The 25,337-nt window shown below is 35.4% G+C and overlaps 1 protein-coding gene across 11 annotated transcripts in view; it reads left to right on the top strand.

Annotated features, from left to right (window-relative positions):
* TJP1 (tight junction protein 1) overlaps nucleotides 1-25,337 on the top strand; it is a 336,975-nt gene that overhangs the window by 257,453 nt on the left and 54,185 nt on the right. For all 11 annotated transcript variants that reach the window (XM_074294985.1, XM_074294991.1, XM_074294988.1 and 8 more), the window contains one exon: nucleotides 7,697-7,753. In XM_074294985.1, the coding sequence (XP_074151086.1) occupies nucleotides 7,697-7,753 (57 nt within the window). The remainder of the gene's footprint in view (nucleotides 1-7,696; nucleotides 7,754-25,337) is intronic.

Genomic DNA, 25,337 nt, shown 5'->3' with positions numbered 1-25,337 from the left:
TTCAAGAGATGGAGAGACAGTATAAAATTGAGCAGCTAATTATAAGATTAAGATTTGGTTTCTTTGAAGGGGTCCATGCTTAACTTTAAAAAATACTGAATGGTGAAGAGATTGGAAATCACAGTAAAGAAAGTAAGTTTTTGAAGAGATTAGTATAATGTCAGAGAAAGGAATTTAAGAATTCTTATGGAACATTTATGGATATTGGTGAGATCACTTATGTACAGCTGAAGTAAAATGAAAGTTTATTGTACAACCCTGATGGAATTTTCTTTCTTCCTTTTTTTTGGGGGGGGGGTCTATAGTGGTATTCAGACAACTGCTATAGGTGCCCATTTTGAAGTTGAGTTATAATAATTTCCTTGAAAAGCTTATATTTTGCTTAGAAGGGGGAATGTTGGGGACTTCCGATGAGGTGGAAGTAGAGTTGGGAATGTTCTGTAATGAGAGGATAGATTTATTAGGAAGAAGTCTCATTTCATCTATCTGTATATCTCTTGTCTTTTCAGGGAAGATGGGATATGATCTTTCTACCCTTGTGTTGATCTCACTGTCCTTGGGGATCATGTCATAACTTTTCAGTGGGCTTCAACTTTAACTTTGGTGCAGGTCATGGGAGTGGAGGATATTGAACTAGGAAGTCAAGGTTTTGAGGGAATAATAAACCTGTATGTTGGAGTCTCCTAGTCTGAGGTTAGGGTTTGGAATGGAGAAGGCTGTGAGCTGGGAATTGAGTTTACTGAGAAAAAGAGGATAGTGTGACTTGATAAAAATAAATCTCTCTGAAATTGTTGAGTTGATGTTGAGTGATGGCACCAAATGGGGTGACAGTCTGTGGAAGAGACAGTGAGAGGAAGGGGTGTACCCACTTCTCCTTTACCAATGTGTTGAGAAAATATAAGAGAAGGGATATTTAGTTTTAGAAAAAATGAAAAGGGATAAGAAGGTCTTTTGGTCAGATGATTGGCCTTTGGAAGGAGTACCTGTGGAAGAGGTCTAAGATGAAGGGAAGTAATGGATTAAAATAGATTAAAACTGAAGAAAGTGTTAGGAAGAAGAAAGGTGAATGTGAGGAGAGAACCAGAAAGTGATGGCAGGTGAAAAGGGACTGGTTTTTCTTTATGCTGTTGAGGATTCATCATTACTGGAATTGAAGTAGGAATAACAATAATGTAAAGTAAATAGATTAAAAATAAATACTTATAAACCTGTGTCATTATAAGGACTAAAAGTAACTACAAAAATGAGTTGTCAATGTGGTATTTAGTTTTGTAAACTGCCTCCCTCCTCCTCTTCTCTCATTTAATTTTTGTTAAAAAATGTTAAAATGGTTGATTTTGACTGGCTGGTTTTCTGAGAAGGCTATATACTAGCTACAGAATGTCTTTGGCCTTTGGGTATCTTTTGCTTGGGTTTTCTATCCACAAGAGTCTTTTGAGTCATTTTTTTACATCATTTTCTTTGAAGTATTGAAGAAGAAAGGTAATTAAGTTACTTTTTAGTGGCCCTTCTTGTAGATAAGGACCTGGTAGTAAGAGAATTAATAATTGAGTCTTTGGTCATAGGCTGGATCCTTGAGGGAAGGGAGGGTCTGATTTTAAATGCTCTAATCATAGAAGTCAAAGACCCGGTGTGTAGAGTTCTCCTATTCTAGAATTGAGGTTTGGCATTAGAAACTCAAGTTCTGCCTTGATTCTAGTAATGAGAATTGTAAAGCATTAAAAATTATATGAGGCTTTGTTCTTGAGCTAGGTTTGTTCTTGCAATAGAGTCATTTCCTTGGTTTCAAAAAGATGATAATTAGAATCTTTGGCTGTAGTGTTGATGCACTACAAAAGACTACAGAAGACAGAAGATTGCAAGAGAGACCAACAATTGATTTAAATAATTTGCTTCCTGACTTTAGACAAAAGCTCTCTTTCCTAGTGTACTTTTACCTTAGCTGTTAATATATTGTAATATGTTTATATATATATATTATATAAAATATAATTAAAATTGGTCTTTTGAGATTCTGTTTAGGACAAAAGGTCATTTGGCATGGTTTGCATTTTTTTATTTTCAATTTGAATATTGTGGTATATTGACAAAGTATATATTAGGATGTTTTCATTTAGAGTTGAAAATAGATCTTGTTATACAAGATGTGTCCCTCTAGTATAATTATAAAGACCACTGACCTCTAAGTGACTTGTGTACAGGTCCAAGCTCTGCTGCCTTTAGCTAGTGATCTTGAACAAGTTCTTAATAATAAAGGTGATCTTTATATGCCCCTTTTAGGTTTATGGAAATATTTTATATTAACTCAGTCAATCCTCATTAGCTCTCTGAGTCAGTTATAACAAGTATAATAAGAGTCTGAGAACGTAGTTAAGGTATAACTAGCATTTGTCAGAGTTCCAACTCAGCTCTTTTGATTCTAAGTCCATTACTCAAAATGAACTTATGATGCCTTAATGAAATCATTTGGGAAATTTTTATTCAAAGGATTGTACCCCAAATTGACATGATTTTCACCTTCTGGGTTTTAGTTACCTCCACGTTGCCAAATATGGCAGAGGTTGGGAGTAGGAGAATCAGTATAGAGGATCTCTTAAGGTCTCTTGCAATTCTTTAAAATTATTTTTTTCTTTATAGATATTCATGAATATAGTTGACTCATTGGAGAGAAGTGCAAATTTTCAGTGTAGCTTCTAGGAAAGGATGAATTACTTTAGTAAAACAAAATCACCTGTAATCTGGATATTGAAAAATGCATTTTGTTTCTGTTCACAAATTGAAATTTTGAACTCATTTAGCATACTTTCTTTTATTTTCTTTGCCTTTTATATTTTCCCCCCCTTTGCCCCTACCCCTTTTAGATATGTTACCTTGCCAATTCTCATACTCTCATCTCCCTTCCCCATTCTGTTAGTATTCAGTTGTATAATACAATGAAACTAACTAGAATTATGATCTGAAGTTTTGGCAGGCAGCCTTTCAGAACTGGTGATCTGAGTGTTTTCTTTGCCAGCTGGAATTCAGAACAGAGAAACCAAACAGACTTTTGGCAAATTCTAAAGTATAGCTTTCTGTTTCTTTAGAAATTGTGATTCCAGTCAGTTGATAGAGCTTCAGAAATACACATCAGACTTCTAACAATCACTTTGGCTTACAATTATGTTTTCTAATTGAGAGTTGAATTTGAATTATGGGTATTGGAGTAATCCCATAAATTTAGTACTGAAAGGGATCTTAAAGATCATTTAGCTTGATCTCTTCTACTTTTTACAGATGAGTAAATGACCTGAGGGTCATTGAGATTAATGCTGATATTAGATTCAGGAAAGCTCAAGGTCACATAGCCAAAATTCATAGTTTCCCTCAAATAGGACTATGATCAAGGCATTGAACATCTGATCTTCAGTTATTTCTTTAATCAATTAGTGAGTCACTTAGTATTTATTTAAATGTTTCTTAAATGTCAGGCACAGTGCTAACGCATATGGGATATAAAGAAAGGCAAATGAGAGATGGTTTGACTGTAGCTTCCAAGATCTCTTTCAGCTCTTAATTCTGAATCACAGATTGAACCCTGGGTCTCCTAACTCCTTTAGAATATAATTTTAGGAGATTTACTGGGAATACTTAGATAATAATAATTAGAACCATAATTTTATAGCTAGAAGGGACCTCTGAGACCACTCAGTTTAATAACTCTTTTGTTGTAAAATTCACATTGTAACACAAATCCTTAGCTTCATTAAATCTCATGACCTACTTTATTCTGTTTTAGCCATACATAAAACATTTCCCACATTAGATCTCAGAATTACCCACGAATGGTCCTCTTCCCTAATTAAAAATTCTTGAACAATTACTTTTTTGGATCATAAGCTCCCATCATTCCGTTTCTGTAGATCTATTCTTTCTCCTCATTAAGATCTCCAATTTTTTGACTCTTCAGTAACTTTCTGAGAGTATTGTCATATTTTTCTTTGATTTCACGTTCTTTTCTCCCTCACTAATTTGACTCAGTATTTAATTAATTTAACACTATTTCATCACTCTGGAATTGTTTCTTCTGCTCCTGTTAGTAGGAGTTACTTAGTTACTCATCCCTCATTCAAGGACCTTTCTGCCCTAGATTATATTCAATCTGCCTCTACTCTTAGCTCCACATATCTGTGTAGAGTTGGAGTTTCATAACTATCCGGAATTCATTATAAAAGCCAGTTTTCTTTCCAACTGAGTCATCAGTGCAGGGAGGGTCTTTTTCCCTAATTGATTCCCTACCTCCTTTATCACAAAAGGTTTTTTCAAGTAAGGTTTTCTTTCTTTCCCTTCCTCCCTCCCTCCCTCCCCTTGACTGAAGAATCTGTGTCTTTGCTAAGGACATTTGATAAGATTCCCTTTTTTTCCCTTCTCTTAATGTCAAAACTTCTTACATCATTTCCAAACTCTCCTCCTTTCCCTCAGTCTGACAATTAGACGATCTTTTTCCTTGCTAAAATCAAACCCCTCTAAATGTGACCTTGATCCTTTCTCCTTTGATTTTCTTCAGTAGATTGCAATCTCAATCATAATCCATCTCTTATCTTTCCTCTCTGGCCTCTTTCTGTTTACTGGTTCTTTTCCTATTGGCTTCAAACATGCCCACATCTTTAAAATCACATTCTTTAAAAACAAACAAAACTTTCCTTAAATTATACCATTCTCTCAATTCTAACTTTGCTTCCCATCCAGATTCCTAAAAGTGTCTATATGTCTCTTTCCATTCCTCTCATACCTTAGCCCTTTTGTAGAATTTGAGTTGCTTCCTATCAAATCTCTCAACTAGAACTTACCCTCCCTCACTTAGCTGAACCCACTCTCCCTTTAGAATTACCAGTGCTTTATTGCCATATGTAATAATCATGTTCTTCTCATCCTTCTTGAACCAGCATTTAATTCTGTGTGATCACATACTCCTTCCTGCCAAGTCTTTCATAACCTGATTTGGCCTCCTATTTTTCCAATTTCCTTGTACTTTATGCCATCTTTTCACAGTTTCAGTATACCCTGCCATATGCACTGGAGTCCTCAACGTTCTTGAAGAAGATACTCCATGTATACGTAGGAGTCCATTTACTCTTTATTTGATCTTTGTCCTATAGTAGTATTGTTGGACCAATGACATAGCACATCTAGCGACTTCTTCAGTATATAGTAGTAATAGGGAGCTAACAAACATACAACATGTAACAAATCAGAAATAGGTTATCAGACTCTCATAACTTGCCGTACAAATACCAATTTCCCATGTGAACTATGAAGTCATTGAAATAGATTACCTGCTGACTAGGTGAAGTAGAGATTTTCTTTCATCCAGGACAGTTCAAATCAAGCTAATCATCTGCTAAGTGATATCTCTAAAAGGCTACATATTACTTGAGTAGCATTCAGACTTGACATTCTGGTATACTTTGCCTGTCTAACTAAGTTTACCTCAAACTAATACTCATCACCATTGTGTCCCCAAAGAGGTCTAGTCAGTCAAAAATCATGCCATCCATCTCATCTACATGACTTGCCTCATCCTGTCACTTATCCATTGAATGTTCTCTCCTTCCTGTCTGTTAAAATTTCATCCTGTTTTTTTAATAGTTAAACTTAAATGAAATCTCCCCCCCCCCCATATAATTACTATATCCTCCTCAGTTAACTCATGACACATTGTTTTCTGTCTTAATTACTTATGTTTTTGAATGTTAATGCTATTTGGTATTAAATCAAAATAAGTATAGCAAGGTGGGGATAGCTTGGCTAGCTAAAAAAAGATTGGGGAAAATTGATGAACAACAGACTGAGTATAAAACAAAGAATTGAGTGACATAATAGTGAATCTGTGGAATTTTAATGGAATCTAGATGTGGGAAATTAAAAAAAATTGTCTAATTCCATTAAGAATAAATAAATAAATAAAAGAATACACTTAATTCCATTCTGAATAAAGTTTTAAAAAATAACAATGGGAAATGGAGTGAGAATAAGACTTAAGTGATAAAAGAACCCTATGCTTACTACTATGGAGTATGCTCCCTATGAGTATGCTTACTACTCTGGATGATCTCCTTATCTCCTAAAAGAGAGAAAACAATTAAAATTGTTATTCTTATCATAAAGATTACTTTGAATCACTTAGTTGTACATTTATTAACTAGGGGTAATCTTATTTATGACTTTAAAAATAACCTTTATCTAAGGTTGTACCAAGTAAAGACATTCACAAGTAAATTCACAAGTAAAGTTGTGAATAAAGAACTTTGGCAGTTTTTTTTTTTTTTTTTTTTTTCATAGAACATAACATAATTTTACCTATGCATTAGGAAGATGCATTTGGTAGCAATTATCTCTTTAGGTTTTTTTTTTTTTTTTTTTTAATTTTCTCAGTTGATTACAAAGGTCTTCGCTTTATGGAGAATTATTTTAAATTTCTTGCATGTAATTCATCATTTGGTAGTAGTGTTGAGAGAACGTATTTGACGGAGAAAAAGGAAGGAAGATATCTCTATGGATAGAGTTAGACTGAGTATAAGAAAATTACTTTTCTGGGAAGGAAGCATTGGGGCTTACCATCCTGTACAAGTCAACTGAAGAACTGGCCCTAGACAAGGGGAAAGAGAGTAGGACAGTAAAAGATAGTAATTGGAAACACAAAATACAGTTATGCTACTCTTCAGTTCATACAAATATAAATATATGTGTATATATAATTTTATTTTTCCTCAGAATTCTCTTGTATTTACCACACTTTGGAGACTACTGTGTTTAATTCTGGATATTCATATTTATACTTCAAATTAAAATCGGAATTTAAAAAATATTTTAAATTAACATAAGTGAAAAAAAATTTTATTGGGCCATGTTGAATTACTTTATGATGGCTCCATGAGCTGTCAGCTAAATTTAACTCTTAGAAAAAATTCTTAATTTAAATTCTAAGAGCTTATCCCTTGAATAGTAATTTTGTTTTTTCTATAATGAATCATCTGTATGAGATGAAGTAATTGCATTCTATGGTAATTATACTAGGAGTACAAGTTGCTTATTTGACAATATTTCAGTTGTTAGTATTATTATTATTATATCTGCTAGAACTGGTATTTTTCCATGTTGTAAATTAAGTTTGGGAATTTTGATTACAAAGTAAAATTGCAATTGGGTATAGCAGCTATTATTACATGAAATAAATTTTTGACCAAAACCAGAATGCTTTCTTGTGTTTTCTTGCAATGTGTATTTATAATGGAATCAGAGATATTTAAATGTTTTAAAAATACAGTTAGATGGAATTATGACTTTGAAATGACAACTTATTTTAACAGATTAATATTTGGTTAATATATTCAAAGTATAGAATTATACCAAAATTATAAGGACAGATAGCAGACTATTACTGTTTCTAACAATTGTTTGGCAAGATGAAGCAACTATTCAAGTTGTTAAAAACAAAGGAAGTTCCAGTATGTAGTTTCCTGTTGCTTGAAAAAACCAACCAACCTACTAAAACTCTAAACTACTGTCTCTTCTGTAATAAAGTGAAGAGTATCTTTAACACAGAGGATGTTGTCATTCTATAACATTAAATTGGTGCTTACACAATACTTTTTTCTTTGAAGAATACAGACTAGTAACATATATACTGAACTTGGTTTCTTTTCTCTCTTATTGCCAGAGCACAACAATGGAGGAAACGGCTATATGGGAACAACACACAGTGACGCTTCACAGGGTGAGTTTTTACCACAGTAAAAACCTAAGTCAGGATATTGATTTAAAACAATAGAGTAAATCCAGATGTCAGGAAGCAAAAGAAGGAAATAGTGCTTCAAATCCCCCCCCCCCTTTTTTTTTTTTTGTTTAAAATTAGTTGCTATTCTTTGCCAAGATTATCATTAGATGATGATGATTTTTTTTTTTTTTTTTGGACAGGACTTATTTGACTTAACTCTGATAAATACAGAACTTTTATTAAGTTCAAATTCCCTAAATTTTGAGTAATTTGAGAGACAATATATTGGTAGAAGTGATATATTTTAATAGACTTTTAGAAATTTGTTAAGTCTAACAAAAAAGCTTGATTTTTTTTTAATAGACTATCTCTAATTTGTTTCATAATTTTTAGGTTTTTGTCAAAATCAAATGGACTGTCTAGCACAGTTTATTGGGTAGTCAGTAAATATTTGTTGATTTATGTCAATAATTTCTTAACATCTTCAGACTAGAGTCATTGAACTATAAACTAAAAGAGATCTTAAAGATTATGTAGTATAACATTTTCATTTAAACAAACGGAACTGAGACCTAGAAATGTTGAGTGACTTGTCTAAGGTCTTTGGGTAAGCTAATTAGTGAGAGGTTATACGTCTTTTTTTTTTTTTTTTAAATAATAGCTTATTTTCAAAATAGACACAAAGATAGTTTTCAGCATTCATTCACCTTTACGGAATTTTGTGTTCCAAAATTTTTTCTCTTCCTTCCCCCTACATCTTTCCCCTAGATAGCAAGTAATCTAATATAGGTTAAATATGTGCAATTCTTCTAAGCATATTTTCGGATTTATCATGCTGCACAAGAAAAATCAGATCAAAAAAAGGGGGGGGGGTGGAAAAAATGAGGAAAAAAAGCTAGCAAACAACAAGAAGAAAAAAATGAAAATACCCATGTTGTGCTTTAAATTTAGTTCCCAGTTTTCTCTCTGGATTTAAATGGTTCTTTCCATTACAAGTTTATTGGAATTGGCCTGAATCACCTCATTGTCGAAAAGAGCCATGTCCATCAGAGTTGATCATCATGTAATCTTGTTGTCCTGGTTCTGTTCATTTCACTTAGCATCAGTTCATGTAAGTCTCTCCAGGCCTCTCTATAATCGTCCTGCTGATCATTTCTTATGGAATAATAATATTCCATTCATTTATATACCTAACTTATTTAGCCATTCCTCAACTGATGGGCATCTACTAGTTTCCAATTCCTAGCCTCCACAAGAAGGGCTACTACAAATATTTTTGCACTTGTGGGTCCTTTTTCCCTTTCTTATGATCTCTTTGGGTTACAGACCCAGTAGAGACAATGCTGAATCAAAATATGCACAGTTTGATAGCCCTTTGGGCATAGTTTCACATTTTTCTTCAGGATGGTTGGATCTGTTCACAACTCCCCAACAATGTATTAGTGTCCCAGGTTTTCCCATGTCTCCTTCAATATTTATCATTTTTTTCCTGTCCATCTTAGCCAATCTGAGAGGTATGAAGTAGAATCTCAGCGGAATTTACATTCTCTAATCAGTAGTGATTTAGGGCTGTTTTTATATAACTAGAAATGACTTTAATTTCTTTGTCTGAAAATTGTTCATATTCTTTGACTATCAGTTGGAGAATGGCTTTTATTCTTATAAATGAGTCAATTCTCTACTTATTTTAGAAATGAGGTCTTTATCAGAACCTGTGGATGTAAAATCTCCCCTCCTCCCACCCCCAGTTTTCTCTTCCCTTTTAATCTTAGCTGTATTGGTTTTGTTTGTACAAAACTAATAAAAATTCTCCATTTTGCATTTCATAATGTACTCTAGTTCTTCTTTGCCCACAAATTCCTTTCTTTTCTACAGATCTGAGAGGTAGACAATCCCTCGTTCTCCTCATTTGCTTATACTGTTCACCCTTTATATTTAAATCATGATCCTATTTCCATCTTATTTTGGTATAGGGTATTGGGTATTGGGTATTGGTCAGTGCCTAGTTTTTGCCATAGTTTTTCAATTTTTTGTCAGATAGTGAGTCTCAGAAGCTTTGGATTTATCAGAAACTAGATTACTATTGTCATTGATTATTATGTCTTGTGAATCTAACCTATTCCACTGACCACTTCTCTATTAATCAATACCAAATGGTTTTGGTGACCATCGCTGTGATGTTAGGATTACTAAGTGAGAACTCAGGTTGTCTGGATAGTGACAAGGTGAGAATTCAGGTTGGACAATTACAAGGTGAGAACTCAGGTTGACTTGATGGAAGGAGCAGGCTCATTGGCTGAGGTGGTTCTTCCCAGAAGCCCTTGCATTATCCCACGCCCATTCTCTGGGAGAATAAAAGAGAGGACTCCCAGAGATAGAAAAAGACTCTGCATTGCATCAGGCTTGACGGGGCTCTCTGCAGGAAGGGAAGTCACTTCTAAGGACAAGAGTTAACAGCAACTGCCTGGAAACAACGGTTCACTACAGGAAGAAGAATCTGTCTGAAAGATTTGAGTAGACACAGCAGATCTCTTCCCAGAGAGCGATCCGGCAGCTTCTGGAGACAACAGCACGCTACAATTGGAGCCCAACGTGGGGTTTCTCACCTTGTAATTGTCCAACCTGAATTCTCACCTTGTCACTATCCAGACAACCCGAGTTCTCACTTAGTAATCCTAACACTGTATGATATAGTTTTAGGTCTGGTTCAACTATGCCCCTTCAGTTGCCTTTTTTTTCCCCCAATAATTTCCTTGAAATTCTTGACCTTTTGTTTTTTCAGATGAATTCAGATATTTTTTCTAGCTCTATAATTTCTTGGCAGTTTGATTGGTATGGCACTAATAGATTAATTTAGATAAAATTTCATTTTTATTATATTAGTTCAGCTTATCCATGAACACTTGATATTCTTCTAATTATTTAGACCTAACTTTATTTTTATAAAAACTGTTTTGTAATTAGGCTCAAATAGTTCTTGACTTTGCCTTGGCAGATAGACTCCCAAATGTTTTATATTATCTCCAGTTTTTTAAAATGGAATTTCTCCTATCTCTTGCTCTGCTGAATTTTGTTGGTAGCATAGAAATGCTAATGTGGATTTTTGTATCCTGCAACTTTGTTAAAGTTGTTAATTATTTCTAGTAGTTTTTAGTTGATTCTCTAGGGTTCTCTAAGTATACCATTATATATTATCTGCAGAGAGTGATAATTTTATTTCTTCATTACCTATTCTAATTCCTTTTTCTTCTCTTATTGCTAAAGCTAACATTTCTAATACAGTATTAAGTGATAATAGTGATAGTGGACAACCTTGTTTCACCCTTGATCTTATTGGAGATGTTTGCTGATGATTTTAAATAGATGCTACTTTGATAAATCTTTGTTTTACCACTTTGCCTTTGCTGTTGCCCAGGGAAGCTGCTAATGCAGTTCATTAACAGGTACTGGTATTGAGAATAAGCATAGCTCAGTTATCATAAATTCAGCGTAATTACTTATTCTGCAAACGTTTATTGAACACATGCTTTTTAGAGAAATTTGTGAACTTAAACATGAAAATGACTATTTCCATACACACAATAGAGTAGAAAAATTGGATTGTACACAAAACTATGCATCTTTATGTGTACAAACATTTCTTATTAACTGCATAATAAATTCAGTATGTAACTTTCAAAATAATTTTATTTGGGCAGATAGGTGGCATAGTGGAAAGAGCATCAGCCCTGAAGTCAGGAGGACCTGAGTTCAAATCCTGGGTCAGACACTTTAATACTTCCTAGTGGGTGACCCTAGGCAAGTCACTTAATCCCAATTGCCTCAGCAAAAACCAATAAACAAAGCCTCACCATTTTATTTGTCTATGATTTCTTCTGGGTTTCTTCTGTACATTAAAAAAAATGTACTTAAATTTGAAGCTGTCTTCTGTTTCTTTTTTGTCAACCTAATTCTTAAACCTTCTTCACCATATCTCTTCCATTAGAAGGAAAAACCCAAATCTTAAATATGCATAGTCAAGCAAAAGAAATGTTCATATTGTCTGTCTTGTTTTGTACTTTGAGTCCTTTCTTCTACTTTAGAAAGTAACATGCTTCATCATTAGTTTCCTGAAATCTTATTTGAACATTGCATTGATTAGAATTTGTATGTTTTTGACAGTGTTTGTCTTTAAAATGTTGAAATCCAAGCACTCAGAGGAATGACCAAATCAGATTTACTTTGAATTGCTGTGAACGTACTATTCAGACTACAATCTGACAGAAAACTTCATATTAAACCATGTCCACCTCAAAAGAAACAGCCATGTTTTTCTTTTTTGATGAAATACAAAAAATGGACAGAAACGTTAGCTTACTTAGTGAATACCACATATTCTTGGCCAAAGTGCCTCTATAGTCTGTAGTATAGTTCTTCAGAGAAGAATAACTATCATTTACTAGAGCATTTTCTACACATCATCCCATTTGAATTTTATAATAGTCTTTTAAGGTAGGTATTACAGATGAAAAAATTGAAGGAAACCATCCTTACAGTGTTGTTTTATTGTATCAATTATTTTCCTGGTTCTGGTCACTTAACTTTGTTTCAGTTCATCTAAGTCTTCCCCAGGTTTTTCTGAAATTAATCCTTTCAATGTTACATGAGCACATAATTTGTGCATATCATTGTTGAGCATATGGTGTCAAAGTCACACTGAAATGCGACCCTGAAGGTCACATATTAGCTTAGAAAGCCATAAAATAGCAATATCTCTTTTGTATTTTATTTTTATTTAATTAAATATTTCTTACATTTTAATCTGGTTCCATCTAGGGAGTGTTGGGGGCTGGGGCTAAGGTACATAATGGATAACCTTTGTGGTAGAGTAAATTGTTAAGAACATGGGTCCTGCTTTTAAGGAATTTATAATCTACTAAAGAGGAAAAAATTATATGCTACAAATCTAAATGTCATGAGTAGTAATGGGTTTCAGACTTTATACTAATTTGGGAAAAGATTTACTTGTACATCACTATTTCTTAAGACACATTTGACTCAAGTAAGTTGCTAAGATGTTATTTTGTTAGGATGTGAAGTGAGATACAATTTAGAAAACTGGTTCTCATGTCAAAATGATAGATTTGGAACTATCTTTAATAACTACTACTTGATTAGAATTTGCTTCTGTGCTTTCTAAACTGTCCTTACAATATTAGTCCTTTACTTTATGTTGCAGCTATTTCTGCTAAATTTCCTCTATTCCTTCTTTCTTTCTGTACTTAGCTTATTTATTCTCTCCTCTTTCCTTGCTGTCTTACTGCAAAATGCAAGATTGGTAATTAAATTCTTGTCTGGGATTCACTGTCCTCTATCTTGTATATGGAAGCATAATGGGTTTCTTTTTCCACTTAGCAATTTTCCAGCTTTGCATATTGTTGATTTAGCTACTGTTTGAAAAAGTAGAAATATAGAAGAGACATATGAAAGAAGAGGTAAAAAAAAAATCATAGCATGATTGTTAAGGAATAAGATAAAAAATCATGTAAATCATGATAATAATGAAATGAGAAAATAAGTTAGACTTAGGATAGATGTGAAGAAAAGGATTTTTTTAAAAGTGGACAAATGTAACATTTTAAATTTGTAAATCAACTTTATTAAATAAATTGTACTTTTAAGAGATTTTAGGAAATAACAGTCCCTTTTTTCCATATATGTATGTGTGTGACTATATTTTAATGAACCTTTATTGAAGAAGGATTGACTGCAATGATTACTACTTTTAGGAGGAATGAAAGTAAGATTATAGAATATCATTTTGTTAGAGGCCATACTTGAACATACATACTAATGGTAACTCCTTCAGCAGTTTGGGTCAAAAAGGTCAGAAAGAAACGTTTTTTGGGGGGGGAGGGTGTTCTTTACTCTCAAACCCTGGGGTACATCCTTCTCAGACAACTCCCAAATAAGTAATCTCTTTCAATTGGAAATTTCGGCCTGGGGCATAGTTACTCTAACTTCTTCCGCAGCTCCAGACCAAGACTAACCTGATATAACCTTTGCTAAATTCCTAATCAGGAGTTTGCCCTCTAAGACTTAGACTTCACTTACTGTCTTCTTAGTGTAAATAAATCCCCTTTTGCCACAAACTTCGGATTTGCAAATTCTTTTGCAAAGAATCTGCCACATCCACCTGAGGAGATGTCTTACCTTCAATTTTGTCACCATTTTCTTTTATTTCTTTCAGTCTTATGACTTGGAAGTAATCATCTCTTGTTTGGTTCATTCTAATGTTCAATGAGGGATATTGCTTGGGCAAAGATTTTATACCTTTTCCTACATGCAGAACATTAGTTTTCCTTTCTAGCATTCTTACTGTATGTATAAAAAACATTTTTTTTTAAGCTCTTTAAAATTTATTGCATTTTATTTTCCAGGAATTCCAGTTGAATTTGTGCCAAAGCTGTGTTTAGCTTTGAGGCTTTGCATATAGGTATTTTGGAACCTTTCTAGATTTGTATCTTAACATGCTCAGTCACCACTAATTATGTTGGAATTCTTTTTTTGTTAATGCATTCTTCCACCGTACTTTCTGACTTTGTACTTGATGTTAAAGCCAGACTCTATTCATTTGGAATGAATCACTGGACTGACTTTTTTCTAGTTTTCTTCAGAAGCAACTCAGATATTGATCCTGCAAAGTTTTAAATATTTTCATAGTGGTCTGATTCAGGGTAAAGCTCCCTTGCTGATCTATGAGTTTTTTGCCTAAGTTTGGATCTGAGCCAAAATACTGTGGGGCATATATTGGAATGCCACTTCTAATATAGGTCCCCTCTTCAGTTAGTTATGGATCTGTGACCTGAAATTGAGTAGTGAGTGATGGTTACCAGTTGGCATCTAATCCTGCATCATTTACAAGACTGGGCTCCTTTCTTGCCCTGGTGCCCAGTCTTTCCCTGTGATGGAATATTCTCTGCATTTCTGGGGCCATCCAGATCTATTTGAACATACAGTTGGGGGTGATAAGGGATGTGGGAGATGGAATTAGCTCTACTTTCTACTATTCTGTCTTTTTGGTTCTACTTCCTCATTTACTTTTCAGTCCCCTGTAGTCTTGACAGTGAGAGGTTAGGAGCAAATACCCCCTCCCACCACTGAACATCATCCTCATTGGCTGAGGGTCTTACATTCTAAACTTGGGAACTACCCAAGAAATTGAACTTGGCCAATAAGTACAGAGTTGCCCATATTTGATTGAAGTAGGGAGAAAATGATGTCATGGGAGGGTAGCAGGAAAGGGACTTAGGTGTGCTCTTGTCAATGCTCAAAGACCTGGCCTACTCCAACTGTGTGGGACTGGTTTAATGTAAGACCCCCTCCCCAATTAACTAATCAGAGACATCATCAGGTACAAAGAGAAAGCATTTATTTAATCCCTGTAGGGAGAGGCCCAGACATACCTGGGAGTCATCCCAGCTCCCACCATGTGCTTCTGGAACCTGACCTGCTTCCTGCTTGTCCAGTGTTTAAAAGCAAAAGACTGGAGTCTTCTCATTGGATAGACTAAGAGGATGCAACCATCCTTGACCAATGATCACTAATGCTGGCTGCCTCTCACAGGTCATGTTACTTCCTGCAACCTCTGCATCTCCAGGTTCAAAGTCCATTCCTCCAGAGAACAAATGACCACCTCCCAAGGTCCAAAGTTCTGAGAACAGGGATCATGTGACAACACTAAGAAATACTTCGTCCAATCAATTCCATTCAGTCCCCCTTCTTTTTCATCAATTTGAAGATTTCTCACCCCAATATATACATCCCACCTCAAGCAGTCCAGACCCAGACTCGTTTGGGACAAAGGGATGAAGATCTTTTGGAGCTGCTTCAGGCTGACCAAGGGCGTAGAGCTGTCCCTACCCAATGGGGTCCAGATTGAAAAGGAGAGAGGAATGAGTTGTAGGCGATAGCAAGAAGCAGCAGCAGCAGCAGCAACAGCATCTGGTCAGAATCAGGTCTTAGTGACTACTTGGTAGTTGGAATTTCATGGCTCAGAGTCTGGAAGAAGCAATTCTCACAAGTATATTAAAATGCAAGGATTAAATATAAGTAAAAGAGAAAGAATAAACAAAGGTAGAGTTAATAAGATTACCAAGGACAGTAACCAGGAAACCCACCCAGAAGAAGGTTGAGGGGGGAAGAATGAGGCTATCAAAAATGCCTCTCATCCTAACAGCTTTCCTAGGATAGATAGCAAAGAATGTTTTCCCCAAATTCTTTTGTTTCCTCAAAGGAGTAGTTGCAATAGATAGAACATGTGCCCTTCAGTGAGTATGATCTTAACCACAAAAATGCTAGAGCCTTACAAGGGAAAGTTTTTACCCAATTAGTACAGGTATTAACAAATCAGAAAGGCAGTTTGAAAGTCCCTGCAAGGGGCCCATGTGTACGCCCTTTTCAGAATTTTACTTGCCTGGGAGCTATATAAGGGAATGCAGGAGTCAGGGAATTAAAATTGCTATGGTCAGGGGCAAACAATCAGCAACATGGGCAGCTGGTCTATGAGCCTGCTTCCCTTCACCTGGAGTGAATTCCCTTTCATAATGGGGAATTGTTAGGGTGACCACTTGCTCTGATTACAGATATTTACTGTAAGAAGAAAAATCAGGGACACGATTTATTTAAGGCAGTTTTACTTCTGATAACTCTCCTAATTTTTTTTTTTAACCATTCCACCTTAAGCCAGATTCAGGAATAATGAGATGGGTTCTCATTCAAAAGAAGACCACTGGGAAGTTGAATCAGAAGGATTCTATCTTCAGTTGAGACCAATATAGTCCTTCCAATTCATTCCCAAACTTGACCTTCCACCTGTAACCGCTTCTTCTTAGTAGCTTGTGGCATATTCCTTTCAGATGGTGGGAGTTTGATGATCTATGCACACAGTCATACCTAAATTCAAAACTCCAAATAAATATCAACTGCAGTCCTAAAAGATTTTATCTCCATCAATTATCATTAATCAAAGCTTCAGATGAATCTAGCTCTGGAGGCTCACAGACAACTTATCCTTCATATCTAAGTAGATGGTTCTAGGTTCAACATTACACAGATCATTTTGCTTTTAAAATACCCAGTATAGAAAGAAAAAATTCTAACGTCCATATTGTCCATCCTGTTTCCACATAAAAGAAACTTTCAGATTTAACATTAATACTCTCTTCATTCTAAGAAAAAAAAAAATAAATTTTTGGAAATAACCCTATCAGATTATCAGATCAGATTAAAATTCTGCTCTAGGTTTTTTTTTAAAATCATATTCCTTAAATAATGAGACTTTTATGCACTTAAACATTAAATAATTTTCTTTAGACGGAATATCTTAGTAGAAGTAAATTGCTTTCAGAAAACTTACAGTTCCAACAAACTTCTTAGAACAGCTACAGACTTAAAACAAAAACAAACAAACAAAAAAAACATTGTAAATGTAGGCTGTTCCTTGTTCCTTTTTAAACAGTAGAAGCAGTTCATGTTTGAACCAGCAAGGAGCTGCAGTTTTTTAAAAAGCCCCCATACTTAATGAGGGAGGGGGATTAGATCACCTGACAAGGTCCCTTTTCACGTGGTCACCCTTGCCCCACTCCACCATGCTTCCCCACCCCAACTTCTCACAGCTAACCTTATGAAGGTGCCATTTCCCCCAGGAATAATGTGCCAGTTAAAGACAGGCCCCTCTCCCCAACCTCATGGGGGGTACCTCCTTTTCCATGGCAAATGGCAAATACTAGAGATTTGTGCCTTTTTGTTCCCCATTTCTGGAAACCTATTTTCCTCTCTCTCTCTTTTTCCTTCTCACACCATCCCTTCCTGTCTCCTCTCTGTCTCTCTCTCTCCTCCCAATGCCTACTTGCTCAAGCCTTATACTACATACTTTAAACACTACTAAACCAATACGAGATGCTCCATTTAAACTATTGTTTTTGCAAATCAGTCTTGCTTGTCTCATCTTTAACTCATTTAAAAAAAAAAAACTTTAAACTTCAAGATTCACAAATAACTTTGAACCAAATTTTATGAAACTTATATATATGCCCAATAGAACATAGTTTACAAATTACCTAATACTTCTAGAAAGCAACATACCATCTAAGTAGGGAGATAGAACACGACCTCCCAAGGTAAGCTACTGGCATTTTGTTTTAATAACATATTTTAACTTAAAATCCAATCAAATACAACTTTAAATTCCCAATAATATGGCCCTGCTGCAGTCAGGACACCAGGGAATGAAAAAAAACAAAACAAAAAAAAAAACCCACTATCTTCACACTCTCTTCACGATCCTTGCTAGTTTAATTGAATTGCTTTGGAACTTTGAAATGACCATTTGTCAAATTCCCTAACCATTACTCCCCGATAGACTTTCCTAAAGCTCCAACTTTGGCCAGAATTGAAGCCTACAGGAGAGTCTTTCTCTTTCTCTTTTTTTTTTCCCTAACAAATTCTAGCTTCCAGAACATGACAAAGACATTCTGCACAAAGACACATACAGACAAAAATTACATGGAAGAGACCATCTCTTCCCCACTTTCCCACATACAACAGAAATAACCAAGTGCATTTTTTTCCCCCTTTTTGCTCTGAAGATTTGAGTTGGACTTCCCTCTCTCAGAGCATCCAGCCTCACCCCACTGGTTTCCAGCAAATGTACAGCTGACACCATCCCCACCCCCCAGGATGGCTTGGCAGACCAGAGTCAAAAGGAGTTGCCTGCCTACATAGCCAACCATAGAGCACCCCATCCTGTGCTGTAAACATAACCCCTTAGTTTGGCCCTCACCCCTTAATCTGGATCACCCAAGGCTTGATGATCCCAGGGGTTCACAAGGAGAGTTCAAGGACACATTAACAGACAGTTCCTCTAGGATTACGCATGCATAAGTTACCTGGCTCTCTCTCACCCAGGCTTCATCTTTGAAGATTTGTGTGCCTTCTATTTGTATCTGAGTGTTTCTCCTAGCCTAGGTCCATTCTTCACAGAGAGGGAGGCTGAGTCTGATCTCAAGGTTGATTGGAGAACCCAATCTGGTGTCTACCTTGAATCAGGATCCCAGCCATCTCTCTGGGAAGCCAGATCCCGGACGAGCCCCTATAAACTGTGTGGGATGGGTCTTGCACCCGACCAGTCCCACACACAATTCTGAAGTAGAGGAAGCCTTACTCGACTTTCACAACTGTCCAGAGAGATCTCACCTCATCTTGTTCAAACGGAAAGATATACTACAGATATATGATGATAACATTTTGATTAATGATCTCACTTTGTCAGCATGTATTCTATGAGAAAATACATTTTGAGATCCATGTCTTCTCATGCTGGGTTTTTGTCAACTTTTCTTTCTCTAATACAAGTTAGTTATTTATTTCTACAAACAACAGCAGCACATAACAGATACTTGCTGGCTGATGTTAAAATGTTATAGCCATATTCTATGCCAGGTAGTAAGGCAGCTAGGTGGGGCTGTGGGCATGGAGTCAGGAAGACTGGAATTCAAAGTCAGCTTCAGGTACTTATTAGCAACATGATCCTGAACAAATTATTTAACCCTCTTTGCCTCAATTTCGTCATGTATAAAATGAGCTGGAGAAGGAAATGGCAAACCACTCCAGTATCTTTACCGAGAAAAAATGGACTCCCTAAGAGTCAGACACAACTAAAATGACGGAACAATATGCCAGATACTGTGCTAAGTTCTGAAAATATAAAAAAAGAAAAAAACTGTTCCTGGTATCAAATGGGAAAGACAGTCATACATAGGGCATAAATCTGGAGAGTTTCTTAGAAGGAATTAGTATTAAAAGGGCATAAGGGAAAGTTTCTTATAGAAAGTAGAATTTTCATTAGGTTCCATAGTAGTTCAGGAAAGCCAGGGTATAGAGATGAAAAGCGAGACCATTTTACGTTTAGGAAAAGCTAATATACGAACACAGATTTTATATTTCATGATGCTTGAGACAATTGTGACATCATAATGTCTGTTCTGGAGAAGATAATTCAATTTGTCAAAACCATTAGAAGAAATTATAGTTGATAATTACCTGCTGTCCTGAGGAATACATTACTAAGAGGAGGGCATCCTACCAAAGAAGAAACCCAAATATTTGAAATTCAATTATTTAAAAAAAATATATTTTTTTTATTAAAACTTTTTATTTTCAAAACATGTGCATGGAAAATTTTTCAACATTGACCCTTGCAAAACTTTGTTCCAAATCCCCCCTTTCTCCTCACTCCCTTCCCTAGATGGCAAGTAATCCAGTATATGTTAAACATGTTAAAGATATATGTTAAATCTAATATATACATATATTTATGCAATTATCTTGCTGCCCAAGAAAAATCGGATCAAAAAGGAAAAAAAATAAGAACAAAAACAAGATGCAAGCAAACAACAACAAAAAGAGTGAAAATATCATGTAGTGATTCACACTCAGCTCCCACAGTCCTCTCTCTTCATCACAAGATCATTGGAACTGGCCTCAGTTCTCTCATTTCAATTCATTCTTCTTGGTGCCTAAGTGAAGAAGGTCTTGCCATTTTTAATTTTGAGTTTTTGAGGCAAAACCAGAAAATTTTAAGATTTCTGCCTAATTTTATACTTATTTGGCATGAATGGAACTATATTCAAGACAGATTATGAAGGACATGCTTAAAATTAATAGAAATTATTGTACTTTAATGCCAAAGAAACTGAGGCAACATAGAGTTTAGAGATATTTAATAATATTTTATTTGAAAGGGAGAGATTTACAGGGACCAAATGGGTCCATGGTTTGGTCCCAGGGCTGAATGAGACTATTGTCTTCAAGAATCCAGCCAAAAAATGTAAGTTCTCAATGACATATATATAATTGGTTCAGATATAGGAGGTAGACCAAGGCAGGGGTGGAGTCAGGGTGCTGAGAGTAGGAATGGGACTCTGACAGGGTGAGGGGAGCCACCGGGAGATGGGGAGAGGCATCTTGATAAGACAGTATCTGATATTCTAAAATATAAGATCTTTTATCCTTATCAAATACTCTGATTAAGGAGGAGAGGTGGTTTTGCAAGATTGAGCAGAACAGTTATAAACTGAGGCAGAACAATTTAGGGAAACTGAGTCAGGATAATAAAAGAGAACTGTGGCATAACAATACAGGTGATAAGTCAGACCTGCATTTTAGGAAGATCACTGGTAGCTGAGTGAGGGATAGGCAGAGGAACTTGAGGTAGGAATACCAGCCAGGCGGCTAATTCAGTAGTCTGGCAGTATAGGATTCGTCTACAACAATATGGTGTTTAGTGACAGTGCATAGAATTTGTATCAGAGATTATGAAGATAAAGTAAAAGAATTTGTCAACCTATCAAAGGCAGAGGAGTCAATTGAAAAAAGTTATTAGGCAATCAAGAAATTATTGGTAATTATTGGTAACTTTGGAGAGAGCTGTTTCAGTTGAATAATAAGAACAGGAGCAAGATTGCAGAGAGATTGAGAGAAAAAGAAGTAAAGACAGCCTTCTCAAGGAGTTTAGCCACAAGAAAAGAATGGACAGATGAACTGAGGGTGTTTTGAAGTTGGTAGAAACGTGAGGTTTTTAAGCAACAGGAAAGAAACCATTAGACAAGGAGAGACTGAAGACTAGGGACAGAGTAGTGAGGAGAGAACCATGCTGGAGAAAATATACAGAATGGCATCAGTTATGTAACAGAGGAATTTGATTTGAATAGGAGGAGAAGGGTGACTCTTCATTTGAGACTCTTAAAGGAGGAGATATGTAGGGAAGATATTTGAGTAATGAGATAAAAGGATTCGGGGCTGGAAAGAAGAGGATCATAGTAACCCAGAAATGAGGCCTTTTTTTTTTTTTTTTTTTTTTTTCCTCCTGGGACAATTGGAGTTAATTGGCTTGCCCAGAGTCACACAGCTAGTTAGTGTTAAGTGTCTGAGATCAAATTTGAACTCAAGTCCTCCTGAATTCAGGGCTGGTGCTCTATCCACGGCGCCCCCTAGCTGCCCCGAGACCTATTCAGTGGTTTTTCTGAATATATATTTTCCCCTGTCTTCTCCCTGATACTCATCCTTATAACCAAGAATAAAAAAGAGGAGGGGGAAAAGAGTTCAGTGAATCTTACCAATGTGTTAATCAGCATTTGGGATGTAAATAGAAAAGTGAGATTGTTCTTGTTCTCAAGATCACTTCTGACAGTGTAGTTGAATCTTCTTTTATATGTTAACTCTATCAAGATCGGAACATTCCAGTGGCCTTGGGGAGGAGGTGTTCTGGTGAAAATGGTAGGTCTGGTGATAAAGGCATGTTTCCTGAGGACACATCTGTAAGGCCTAGATAAACCTCAGTACCAAAGGTCACAGTAAGGTCTTAAAAATGCATCCATATGGATTAAGGTAACCTTTTTGCCTACTGGGTAGGATACTCCTATCATTTCAGCCCTCCATTGTTGGAAGAGGAAGTCCAGACACTCTTTCATTCTATTACCTTCCAATGGGAGACAAGTGCAACAATAAGCTTTGCTAATATTGTTAAGGCTCCAGGTAGCCTTTAAGCTAGGTTTAGATACAATCCTGTCAAGATTAGCAGCATTTGCAATTTAGCATTTGCATTTTAATTCAATAAACCTTAAAGCTTATAATGTATGCAGCAGTATGCTAGGCACCAGAGGTACAAAGACAGAAAAAAAAAAGATCTCTGATTAATTTAAAGGTATTGGTTTTTAATGGGATAAATAAGAGGTAAATAGGTGATAGTCCTAACATCTGGAGATAGGACATACAGGAAGGCTTTTGGGAGAGAAGTAGTAACTGAAGATAAAAGTGGTTGTTTTTTTTTTTTTTTTTTTTTTTTTTGATAAAAGATTTTTAAACATAAGAAATAAAGTAAGAGGACATTCCTAGGGATTGGGTCTGACAAAATGGAAGGCTATTTTGTAGAACAGTCCAGTTTGGATAGACACTAAATTACAAAAGGAAAATAATATGAAATAAGCCTGGAAAGATAATTTGTCATCAAATTGTAGATAGTCTCAGATGGAAGCTAAAAGAATTGGCCCTTTTATCCTGAGAAATGAGGTTGTGAAGCTAGAAATGAGAAAAATATGGTAACTGATTGGATTATTAGTATGAAGAAAAAGAAGTTGAAGGTAATGCTTATTTAGATATGGGTTGCTGAAAAGATGACAATACCTTAGCTAGGAATAATAAAGTTTGGTAGTGGGAAAGAATTAAAGAGAGCAAGATAATGAGTTCAATTTAGGTACCTTCAGATGTTTGTGGGGATCCATTTTGATATAAACCTGGTGGAGAGATGAAGCCAAGATAGCTAAATAAAGGCAGGGACTTACTTGAACTCTCCAAGAAACCCTTTGAAATACCTTTAAATAATGACTCCAAACAAACTCTAGATTGTCATACAATCCACAAAAACAAACAAATGCAAAACAAAACAAAAGAAAAGAATAGGAAGCAATTTTCCAGCTCAAGACAAATCAGCCGGGAAAGTTTGTCATACAAAAGTGAAAAAGGAGCACAGTCCATAGAAAGGCTATGCCAGCACAGACCAAGTCCTAGAAAACCCAAAGTCCAGAGCCAGCCTCTGAATCAGTGCTGGTTTCCAGACTTCTCAGCCCACAGATGCCATAGACAACCCAAAACATTATCAGAAAAGTTTGTTGCATTAGGGTGAGCCCATAGATATTAAGGGGGTTGAACAATTGGTCTTTTTGTTACACTGAGTCAAGACTTGCTCGGTTCATTCCTGGTGTGAGGAGAAGCACTAGCACACTAGAATTTGCAGCCACAGTGGAGCACTTGTTACTAACAGACAGACCATAGCATAGGCCAGGAGAGTAGTAAATATACCTTTCTAGTAGTATCTTGGGAAAGCTGAAAACTTGTAGGTGCCTAGAAGTAACAGCCACACAAAACCCTGAAGTGCACTTAGAGCCTTATTTTAATAGTCAAATGATAGGGTGGGAAAATGAGCAAATAACAGAAAAAGATTCTGACTACAGAAAGTTACTGTGACAAGATTAAAGTATACACTCAGAAGAAGATAAGTCAAAGCTTCTTATATCCAAAGCCTCCAAGATAAATAAGAATTAGTCTCAGGCCATGGAAGAGCTCAAAAGAGATTTTGAAAATCAAGTAAGAGAAAGGTAGAGGAAAAATTGGGAAGAGAAATGAGATGCAAAAGAAAGTACAAAATGCTTATGAAGAGTAGAATGCCTTAAGGAACAAAATTATCCAAATACAAAAGAAGGTACAAAAGCTCATTGAAGAAAGTAATTACTTAAAATTGAGAGTTGAACAAATGGAAGCTAGTGATTTTATGAAAAATCAAGAAACAACCAAACAAAACCAAAAGAATGAAAAAAACAGAAGACAATGTAAAATATTCATTGGAAAAATAGCTTCAGGAGAGATCATTTAAAAATTACTGGACTTGGGGACAGCTAGGTGGCGCAGTGAATAGATCACCAGCCTTGAAGTCAGGAGGATCTGAGTTCAAATTTGGTCTCACACTTAACAATTTTATAGATATAGATATAGATATAGATATAGATATAGATATAGATATAGATATAGATATAGATATAGATATAGATATAGATATAGATATATAGATATAGATATATAGATATATCTCTATCTATCTATCTATCTATCTATCTATCTATCTATCTAAAACTGAAAGCCATGATCCAAAAGAAAAAAAAAAGCCTAGACATCATCTTTCAAGAAATTTTCAAGAAAAGTTGTATTGATGTTCTAAAGACAGAGGGAAAATTAAAAATTGAAAGAATCCACTGATAAACTGGAAGAGATCCCAAAATGAAAACTCCTGGGAATATTATAGCCAAGTTCCAGAACTCTGCAAGTCAGAGGAGAAAAATAACGTAAATAGCCAGAAAGGAAACAATTGAATTATAGTGGAGCTATAGTCAGATCAAGACAAAATTTGGCAACTTTTGTATTAAAAGAATTGGGTTATAAATAAACTTTTGAGGGGGGACAGGATGAAAGGAAAGAGAGAGTATGGAATAAATGGGAAATATAGTTAGCAATAGTAATTGTGAAAAGAATTTGGAAACAAGTTTCTCAGATAAAATTTTCTTCTCAAACATATAGGGAATTGAGCTAAATTTATAAAAAGCCATTCCTCACTTGATGAATGACCAGGATATGACGTTTTCAGATGAAATAACCAAAGCTATTTATAACCACATTTAAAAAAAAAAAAAAAAAGCTTAACTAATGATTGATTGGAAAAATGCAAGATTAAACAATTCAGAGGTATTATCTCATACCTATTTAAGCTAAAAAGGAAACTGATAAATGTTGAAGGGGATGTGGGAAAAATGAAATAATGTATTTTTGGTGGAATTGTGAATTGATTGACCCATTGGGGAGAGCAATTTGGAGCTATGCCGAAGGCCTCTCTATTGGTACCTATCAGTGTGGTATTCTATAGAATAATAGAATGCTCAAGATAAAGAAATTTTAGTGTTTATCATCATAGTGATCTATTATCCTACCTAATAAAAAA

The sequence above is a fragment of the Sminthopsis crassicaudata genome, chromosome 2 (assembly GCF_048593235.1).
Source record: "Sminthopsis crassicaudata isolate SCR6 chromosome 2, ASM4859323v1, whole genome shotgun sequence".
In the NCBI taxonomy this organism is placed as follows: domain Eukaryota; kingdom Metazoa; phylum Chordata; class Mammalia; order Dasyuromorphia; family Dasyuridae; genus Sminthopsis; species Sminthopsis crassicaudata.
The sequence above is the reverse complement of the archived record's forward strand: the minus strand, read 5'-3'. Positions and strand labels throughout refer to the sequence as shown.